General features: G+C 35.6%; 1 protein-coding gene across 4 annotated transcripts in view; it reads right to left on the bottom strand.

Moving 5' to 3' along the window:
- The window catches only part of TBK1 (TANK-binding kinase 1), a 55,015-nt gene extending 46,535 nt beyond the window's left edge, over window positions 1-8,480 (bottom strand). Inside the window, exons 1-4 of one of the 4 annotated variants that reach the window (XM_015567753.1) lie at window positions 8,329-8,420; window positions 8,089-8,190; window positions 3,997-4,137; window positions 931-1,060 (exon numbers count right to left, since the gene is read on the bottom strand). In XM_015567753.1, the coding sequence (XP_015423239.1) occupies window positions 931-1,060; window positions 3,997-4,068 (202 nt within the window). In that variant the 5' untranslated portion in view covers window positions 4,069-4,137; window positions 8,089-8,190; window positions 8,329-8,420. Of the gene's footprint in view, window positions 1-930; window positions 1,061-3,996; window positions 4,138-5,614; window positions 5,689-8,088; window positions 8,191-8,328 lie in introns of those variants that run through there. The other 3 variants (XM_015567752.1, XM_006769618.2, XM_015567754.1) reach the window with 3 other exon arrangements.
- Window positions 8,481-10,913: the final 2,433 nt, after the last annotated feature.

Genomic DNA, 10,913 nt, shown 5'->3' with positions numbered 1-10,913 from the left:
CTGGAGCAAGCAAGCCTCCTGTTCGCTTCAGCTGCCTGGCTGCCGGCCGCCATCTTGGTTGGCAGTTAATTTGCATATCGCCCTGATTAGCCAATGGGAAGGGTAGCGAAGTTACGGTTAATTACCATGTTCATCTATTATTAGATAGGATAATATTCCATTGTATGGATATACCACATTTTGTTTACCTATTCATCAATTAGTGGATACTTGGGCTGTTTCCATTTTTTTTTTGGCTATTGTGAATATTGGTGAATAAGTTTTTGTGTAGGTATGTTTTTAATTCTTTTAGGTAAATACCTAGCATGGAATTGTTAAGTCATATAGTAATTCTATGTTCAACCTTTTGAGAAACTGCTGGACTGTTTTCCCAAGTGGCTGTGCCATTTACAATCCCACCAGCAGTATATAAAGGTCCCAATTTCTGCACATCTTCACCAGCACTTGCTTTGTGGTCTTTTTGATTTCAGCCATCTTAGTGGATATGAAGTGGTAATTTGGGGGTTTTTAAATTTTCATTTCCCTAACGACTAATATTCTCAAGCATCTTTTTATGTGCTTGTTTCCCTTTTGTATATCAGCTTTGGAAAAATGTCTATCAAATCCTTTGCCCATTTTTAAATTGGATTATTTGACTTTTTTTGTTGAGTTGTCAGGATAAAAATTCCTTATCAGATAAAAGATTTGCAAATATTTTCTCTCATTCTATGGATTGTCTTTTCACTTACTTGATGTTGTCATTTGAAACACTAAAGTTTTTTATATTGATAAAGTTCTATTTATCTATTTTTTTTCTTTTTGTATGGTACTTTGGTGTCATATCTCTAAGAAAGCATGGCAAAAAAGTCCATGGTTTTGAATGCAAAAAAATTTATGTCATCAAATTATATATACAAATATACATAAAATCATATAAATAAACAAACATACCCACATCTCGCAAAACAATTAAAAATTCAGACTCTGGTAGTCCATAGGCATTAGATGGCTCTTCTAAAACGGTGTATAAACTCCCGCATGGACAAAATTCCATAATAAGTACTTTATGTCTTGTTGTTGTCTGCAAAAAATAAATCACTGATTGAAACTCAATATAAAAAATGTTATTATTATATGACAGTACTTAATCTGATTTCATTTAAATGTGGGATTTGCTACAATGATGAAGGCACTTTAAATTGCTTTACCTAGGATTTGTTAAATATTTGTTGACTGTACACATATAAGAATTAACATCTTATCAACTCCTATTATAATTGAATTTGTTTTGAAGACAATCAAGCCACAGTGAAAGCTGGCTAAATCTGAATTAGAGAATCATTGCTCTGATGTTAGAATGGTTCTTTTAAAGTTACCTTTTATTTCGTATACATAATAGTACATATAGGACATTATCTCTTCTAACAAATCTCTTAAAACACCTGAAGAAAACTTTTACTTCACATAATGAAGTTCTAGCTTAAAAACAAACAAGTGGCAGAATAGCTGATCAGTCCCTCTTGCAGCAAAGTTCTAGTCTGCTCATTTTTATCTGAGCTGCTTATTTGTTTTCTACCTTGATTCTAATGTACCACTGATTATAAGATACATCAATTTAATAACAGCTGTGTAGATACATCAATTTAATAACAGCTATGTAGAGAAAAACAAATATTACCTAATTACATATACACATTGATTATAAGATATATGCTATTTCAGATACTTGAAAATGTAAAAATAAGTCTTCAAATTCAGTTTAAGTCCTTTCTTTTATAATATTTTCTACTTATCTCCAAAATACTTTTATAAAACATTTTAAATTTCTCTACTATTGAGTAGTTTATAAGAGAAAATTTTTTATTTATTTTTGAATAATTTTTTATTTTTCAATTACCATTTGCATACAATATCATATTAATTTCAGGTGTACAATTCAATGATTAGACATTTATATAACTTACAGAGTGATCACCTTGATAAATCTAGTACCTGACACTATACATAATTGTTATAATATTACTAATTATATTCCCTATCCTGTACTTTACATCCCCATAACTATTATATAACTACCGTTTTATACTTCTTAATCCCTTCACCTTTTCAGCCATTCCTCCAACCCCACTTCTTATCTGGCAACAGTCAAAATGCTGACTGTATCAGAGAGAAATAAATTTTTAAAAAATTTTGTTTTTAAATAATATGTTGATTATTGGAAAATATCTGTAATTCTGTAATCCAGAGATAATTATGTTAATATTTTATGCATTTTCTTTGTCTTTTATCTATGCATCAAATTATATTATAGATACCTAACACTATTTATATATTGTACTATATGTGTCAAGATCATACTGTATATGTATTTTAGTCCTGATTTTCTAACATAACAATATACATAAGCAAGTTCCCACATGATTAAAGCTTTGGTAAATATCTTTTTTCTTCATTATTGCTTAATTGCTGTGTAGTAAAGAATTAACCAAAAGAGGTCTGGCCTTTGTCCTTGGCTACTCACTAGGCCTCTGGAATGTCCTGTCTGCTCTAAGTTGTCTTTGTTTCTCTGGGGACTTTGGCCATATGACAGCCTAACAATGTGATTTATGGCAGGGGTTTTAGGTCCTGCATATCCTTTCCAACTTCCAGAGGAAACAGAGACTAAAGTTTCTGAACCTTTGGGAAGGCCTGGAGAGTAAAAAGGTTGCCATGCAGAGAGAATGTGATTGAGCTCCAACTAAAATTTTGAATACCGGCAATATTCTGTGCATCCTGTCAATTTAAAGTGTTCCTGAGGACAAGGAAGAGTCACAATGAAGCCCTCCCATATTCCACCCTATGGATCCCTTGCTTTGGCTAGTTATAATTTGTATTCTTTTGCTACAATAAAACTTTAATTGTAAGTATAGAGCTTTTCTGAGTTCTGTTTCATTCAACACTAGCAAATTATCGAAGCTGAGGACAGCTATGGGAAGCCCCGAATTTGTAGCCAGCTGGTCTGAAGTGAAGGCAGTCCTGGGGGCTCCTGAACATGAAACTCATGTCTGAATGAGCAGTCCTGTGGGCACTGTTCTCACTGACTGTGCAGTTTGCCAAACTCCCGGTAGATGGTGTCAGAAGTCTTGAACATGTTTGGTAACCTGGAAGGCTATGTTCTTAACCTTGAGTGTAGCTAACTCCAAGTAACTATCCATCACACATTCTAACCTATTGAAGCATTTTTTATTATAAACAGGGCAGCAATGAACATCTCTGTGCATAAAACTATAATTTACATTTTTAATTACTTTTTAAGAAGTAATGACTAAAAATAAAATGACTATAAGGAGTGTAAACCTCTAAATTGTTTTTCAAAAGGTGTAATTTATTGACTACTCATGTTTACAGGGATTAAAATAGATTTCTATTTCCATTATTTCTAGATAATTATCCTAATAACATCCTTATTTTCACTGTTTCCCTCTAAAATCAATTCTATCTTTTATAAATGGACTTTACATATTGATCCCTGGATTCTTAAGATTTTTATTCCTTTACAAAGCCACCTTTCTACTGTTTGACTTTCTCTTTGCTCCTTTTAAAATTATGTCAATTTAACTTAGTTTCTTTCTTTTTTTCTTTTAGTAAATATAGTAACCATATTCTATACTCTTTTACTTTTTATACTACTTTTTCTGATTCCATGATACTTCATTTCCATTGTTATAGCTAATCAAGAATCTTTTTTTTATTTTTATATTTACTCTGACCGAGGACTGAATCCACACTCTGGGCATGTGCCCTGACGGGGAATCAAACTGGCTACCTTTCAGTACATGGGATGATGCTCAACCAACTCAGCCACTTCAGCCAGGCTATTCAAGAATCTTTGAGAATAGAATATTTAATTGTATAAACTCTAATTTGCACCATTTAAAAAACAAACAAACATGTCTATAAAACATTGCTAGGTTATTTCTTCTAAATTATAACAACTATAATAAACATGAGAAGATTAACTAAAACTTGAATACTTACCTCCTCTTCAATAGCAAATAATTTGACAATATTTTTGTGATTGAGTTTTTTTAACACTTCAAATTCTCTCATTTGAACATCTACTGGACGAAGGAAGCTTATGTTATTAAATACTTTGATAGCATATAAGTCACCAGTTTTCTAAAAAAAAGAGAGAAAGGTCTTACTTACTAATAATATTATAAAGAAGATAAAAAGGTACCATTAGAACTAGCTATAGCAAACCTAAATATTTTTAAACATAGGTAATTTATATTTTTTTAAAGCTACACTAAGTCAACCAACTGTTCAATATTTCTTTCAAATTGTATGCTTTGGAAAGTAGAAAAGACTATTTGCTTTTACATTAAGAGCTTCCATTATGATACACGTGGCAAAGATAGGCATCTACATATCAGAAAATAAGAGCTCTAATAGTACCAAATGTGAAAGTACATTTCAGATAAGAAACAGAAAGTGAAACAAGAGTTTGATCAGGGCCTAAAAATTTTAAACTAGTCAAACCAGGAAAGAAAAGACTGAAAACTACAGTCCACATATGAAACTTTTAGTAAGAATCTCAAAGTAATATAATTAACTTTTAAGAAATATTCCCTAGCTACATGAATGTGCAGAAGTAGGAGTTAGAGAGTAAGGTTAAAGTAGACTATCCTCGCTGGATTGCACCACTGCTGCCTCAGATAACTTTCTGCAACTTTACCTATGCGTAGGGAAGATCATTGCTTCACAGACCATCTCTAAAGGATCAAACACATTTCCTTTCCTGCCTATGTAGCACCCTGCTCTCACTCTTATGGCTTACTATATAGAACACACACAGAGTTACAAGGCACAGCTATAGTTGAGAGGGAATCTTAGAAGTACAAAACAAATGCTGAATTTCAGGTAAACATTACATTCGCAAGTTCTTCATATTAATCTTCCTTAAAGGCTCTCTTCCAAACCCTCCCATCTCCTTCCACTCACTCTAACCTGAAAGCCTCTCCTTGGTGATCAGTCCAGATTCCTTGAGTTTAATATTACTCTCCCCATAATCCAAGGTTGAACTTCCCTCTTTGACCTTGGGGTTCAAGCACCCTTGCCTAAAGGTATTTCATGGCTCTCTGTCCGTCAGGACCTCTGTGCTGTTCCTGCTTTGATGCCCTCTCTACAGTTTCCACACTTCCTCACTTTCAGTCATAACACTCCTCCCCTCACCTCAGAATCTCATGATTTTTTTCTTAAAACTATTTAACTCCTTCACAATCTCACTCTCCAAGATCACTATTTGGAGACCATCTATGTGATGTGACGTGATATAATGAAGCCTCCCTCACTCCCCACTAAACACATATATGTTCAGAGGAAAAAGGGCCAATGACCATTTTTCAGACAACATGAAAACTGAAAAACTGAATTACATGTTGGTTGATTACAGTGTTTTTCCATTTGTTCAGCCAGGGTAAGGACATTGCCAAATCTATACCATTCAACAGAGAGATTTTTCTTGAGGACACCTGTCTCAAACTTAGTCTAAGATTAGGTGAATCCTAACAAAGGCACGAGCAGGGAAAATAATACAATGTTGCAATGTATCCACTGTGATCAAGGCCAGTATTTTCTGTAGTCTACATTATACCTGTGAGATTGCTGTGTTACGCATGGGAATGTACAATTTTCCATTTATTCAACTGCACATTTATCATTCACTGTCTGTAAGCCAAAGCATATGTAAATATTTATATATATATATATAAATACAGTATATATACAATATATATATATAATACAGTAAGTTCTCATTTAACATCATCGATAGGTTCTGTGACTTAAAGGGAAATGATGTATAATTAAACCAATTTTACCTCAGGGTAACTGATATAAACAACAGTTAAGTTCCTACAGCATCTCATCAATATTATAACAAAAACCACATTAATCAAGGACTTGCTGTACACACACATGTTGAAATCAACACATCCTTCCTATAGCTCTCTCCCCTTTAACTTGATCATGGTTATTATGTTATATATATACTACACACACCAATCCACACACTGTAGCTAAAGGTAACTTGATGAAAAAGAGACAGTTAAGAAGGTAATATAATGGAATAATAAATTTAGGGACCTGATCATTCTAAGCAATAACATAAAAGAGTTTAGATAATATGGTTAAAATCCTTAAGGGCAGACAGGATTTTTTTGGTTCTAGTCCTAAACCCTTGAAATTAATGTCACTGAGAACAAACATGGTTTCTTAAAACACATCCCTTGGAAGACTATTAGAGACTGAATACTAAACTGGGTCTTAGCAATCTTTTAAGTCACCAAAAGCTAAAAGTGTCCAAATGGCACTTCTGATTCATTCTCTATGAGCCACAAATATATATATATTTTATTGATTTTTTTACAGAGAGGAAGGGAGAGAGATAGAGTGTTAGAAACATCAATCAGCTGCCCCCTACACACCCCCTACTGGGGATGTGCCCGCAACCAAGGTACATGCCCTTGACCGGAATCGAACCTGGAACCCTTCAGTCCGCAGGCCAACGCTCTATCCACTGAGCCAAACCAGTTAGGGCTTAAGTCAATTCTTATGTCTCTCAAATCCTTACTTTAGGCTTCCAAACTATATTGGATAAAGTATATTTTTGTTTCCTTTGAAGAAGAGTTTCAGGTTGTCTTAAGTCTAATCTGTCCTCGTTCATTCATTCAATCATTCTTTCATTCAACATTTACAGAGTGCCTACTATGTATGGGCACTTACATAAAGGACATTAAATATGTAATGTAAGTAAAGAAAGAGGACTGGAATATAAGAAATACTATTAGTGCCACGCACTTTGTACTTGGGCATGTGCCCTGGGAATTGAAAGGTGACCTCCTGGTTCATGAGTCAATGCTCAACCACTGAACCACACTGGCCAGGCTAGTGCCAAGCACTTTCATATACATCACCCAATCTCTATCATTTTCTATCACTTCATCAGTTTCAAATTTGCATCCCTTCCAATGCCACCTTGCTGCTGACCCCAAAACTCTTTGGGGGCAGGAAATGTACATTATTTGTAGTTATATTCACTAGTTCCACTGCAATGCCTGACACATATCAAGTGATTATTAAAGTCTGGTTAATTGGGGTTATAGGAAGACAGACAGTCAGATGTGTTCTCAACACTAAATCCTGTGACGCCACTTGTTTTCACTTTCTGGCACAGGACACAAAACAAAACCAATTTCTAGGAAAGAAATATCCACAGTTGAGCACAGTGGATTTGATCAAGGAACCAGAGACCACAATGAACTTGATTGAGAACCCAGAACCTGTGGATAAGTCTGAAATCAGAAGGAAAAAAGCTAAAAGTGTCCAAATGGCACTTTTGATTCATTCTCTATGAGCCATAAAATCTCTTTTTAGTCATATTCTCTCTCCAGGAGAGGAAACAGCCGCTCTGATATGAATATTTATCTCACTGTCACTGATGGAACTAAATGGTGGGTAATCTCAAGGCTACAGGAAAATATAAAAAAACTCTTCCTTACTAAAATATTTAAGGTTCCTGTTTCTAAAAATAAGACTTAAGGAGCCTCTAAATATCATTTACTCAAAAAAATGCATAGTACTGAAAAATTAGTTGATTATTATTTGAATTATAAAAGGATTTTTAACTCCATTATTTTTCTAGCTCTTTTCCCAGAATAGAAACTTTAATAATTGTAAATGTCTTCATTTTAAATTATTTTAATTATCTTTAATTTTACCCTCCAATATAGAATCTGACACAATTTTTTTTTTTTAGTTATTGAAGTGCCTCTGGGGTTATTTCATTCTCACTTCCACTAACAAGTTCTAATTACCTCATACAAAGATAGAGCCTTTTAAACCTGGGCTCCTTTTTGATAATCGCATTTTATTATTATCTGCTGTTTTACTGGGGGCGTGAAGCCTTAGTACAGCATATAGGAACCATCCATGGTTGCCCTCCAAACTACAGATCTGCCTTCCCTACTACCCCCAGCCCATATCACTGCCGCTTTGGACTTCTGTTAGTGAGATCACACACAACCACAGAGGGCGAGGCTGGGGAAAGACCCAAAAGGCACAACATACCTTCCCTAGTCACTTTTTTCAGCCACCCTCCTGTTTTTCTCTGCTACCCAACATGTAACTTCTGTCACCACTCAGTAGAAAGCACTGCCTCTGACATAAGCTCTACCGTATAAAACCACAAAAACAGGAAAACTTTAGACAGTATAACAAAAACACCACGTCTCACATTTTAGTGCAAGCATGCTTCTCAGAAGAGTATATATAAAATGATAAAAAACCTTCAGTTTTCTCTGTACCAACCTTATGTCTTCCACGAAAGACATTTGCAGTAGCTCCTTGGCCTAAAATATCAGATAAAAGCCACAGATGATTAGAAGTGCTCTGCATCTTGGCTTGGTCAGGCAATCCTCTTTGTTATACTAAGAGAAAAGAAAAAAATGTGCATGTTTGTTTTAAGGGATTAATACATTTAAGAAACAAATGTGAGTTACTTATAGTAAGTAAGATCAAGTAAGATCACCCCTTATTTATAGCTAAATTGCGGTGTATAAACAGTCCAAAGTAAAAACGTAAGTTTCCAGCAATAGTGAAGGCTAAAGTGTTGTGTGGGCTCTGAATAACACTAGCCAATGACATCTTATATTCAATTTCATTTACTTATCAAAAGGCTGAAAAAAACATCTATTTCCCTTCCAATTTTGTCTTTGTCAATGAGAGTGATATTGGCCACTTCTTCAAATGTTTTGAAAGATTAATCAATGAAAAATTATATTTAAAGTGTTTCAAAATAATGCAATAGTGTAAAATATAACAATATAGTAAAAATTACTTTGTTTCCTTCAAGGGCAGGGCAACACTAACTGCTGACACTGCATAACATTTACATAACTTAAAATTTCATCTACACAGAGCCTGACAATCACAACGGAAAGGTGCAAAAATGATTATTGCTGAAAGATTACTAACTCTTCTGAAATTAAAGGATAATTTCCCCAACCTGCAAGTATATTAATATAGATATGCCAAGTGCATATTACTAAATCCTAAAAAATAAGCAAGAGGAAACTATGCATGTGTGGGGGTAGGAAGTATATGGAAAATCTGTTCTTTCTGCTCAATTTTGCTGTGAGCCTACAATTGCTCTAAAGAGTAAAGTCTGTTTTTTAAAAAGCATTATCCCTATCCAATAGTGGAAAAAAGCATCATCCCTTTTTAACACTGTCCTTTAATACTGAAAAGCATGTAAGAATACTAAAAATATTTGACCTCCATGTTAGAATAAAAAGGTATGCTAGAAAGCATAAACACTAGTCTCACCAAACCACCTTAAACTTAAACCTGCTGTAATGTCAAATTAAAACACATCTTAATATTCCTTTGTAGAACTCTGGGTGGGTAGCTCAGTTGGTTAGAGCATCGTCCCAAAATGCCAAGGTTGCCATGTTCAAATTAAAATATAATATATATCCACTGTAGTAAGTTACAACAGGCTAGGTAGTCAGTGATGAATTCATAACTGCCAATATTCCAAGTAGAATTAGGAACTTAAAGAATGGCCAGGGGTCTAATTTTCAGCAATCTTTGATATACTAAGATATATTTATGCAATTTTACCAGCCATCTAATTCAGATACGGAATGTTACATTCAGCAGTTTATTGGAAATAAGCAATAAAAATAAGATTTCCTTTTCTTTTTAAAAAAAGTATATTTTATTGATTTTTTTTTTTACAGAGAGGAAAGGAGAGGGATAGAGAGCTAGAAACATCGATGAGAGAGAAACATCGATCAGCTGCCTCCTGCACACTCCACACCGGGAATGTGCCCGCTACCAAGGTACATGCCCTCGACTGGAATCGAACCTGGGACCCTTCAGTCCGCAGGCCGACGCTCTATCCACTGAGCCAAACCGGTCAGGGCAATTAGATTTCCTTTTCACAAGTAAGAAATATTTGCGACCTACTGGGGTAATAATTTATAAACTTCTCAAATGTCTTTTCAATAATATCTTTAATAATGAAAAACCTTCCCTAGTTAACTTTGCTGTTTGAGATAACTGTAAATGGCCAACGGTATCATTAGGGACCTCTCTGTACCTAGTGGACAATAGAAAACACATTTATCAGCTTAGATAGCTGCTCTCCGTACACAGATATAAGCCTGTGGTTTCACAGTGATCTGGGGAAATGTCTTCTGAAACTATCTTCCAGACCCCACCCAAACAGCATGCTAACACGTGACCCCGCACACCTACGAGGTGCTGGCTGCATAAATGTTTCCAAAATTTTGACACAGTACCAGCAGGCACTCAAATCTCTTACTGCTGACCCTGCCTTCCGTCTTCCTTATCTACTATCCAAAACGAAAGTTAGCATTTGCCCATCAGCAAAAACCAGGAAAACGGGCCGTTCCAGGATTTCCAAACTCTCCGACCACGTGAATCATGTTAAACAGGTATCCATTCTGCGCTCTCAAGTGAAAGCGGTCGTTCTTTGGGGAGAACTGGGTTTGGGGCCACTTATGAACAAATACCTGGGAAGCGGCTGCAAAACAAACCTGCGGCCATTCCCCACAGGGAACGTGTGGGAACCTGCATTACCCACGAATTACGTGTTTGCACATTAAAAACGCCGTCAGCTTCTAGCCCCCCGTGAGTCAACCTCCTCGTTATCAGCACTAAAACCTTCATGAAACATCTTTTTCAGCATCCGACAAAAATAAGTCAATCCACTGAAAAACGGCCGACCTCGCCAATGCCCGGAAACAGGGCACAGAGCGGCCAGTCTCAGAGCAAGGGAAGGGGGCGTCGTCTCCCCGGGGCGCCAGGGCCCACACTCGGCCACCAACACATCTTCTTTGTCGGTGCCCGACGTCGCCAGAACCCCG

The sequence above is a fragment of the Myotis davidii genome, unplaced genomic scaffold, assembly GCF_000327345.1.
Source record: "Myotis davidii unplaced genomic scaffold, ASM32734v1 scaffold523, whole genome shotgun sequence".
Classification (NCBI taxonomy): Eukaryota; Metazoa; Chordata; class Mammalia; order Chiroptera; family Vespertilionidae; genus Myotis; species Myotis davidii.
This window is presented reverse-complemented; position numbering and strand designations above follow the sequence as displayed.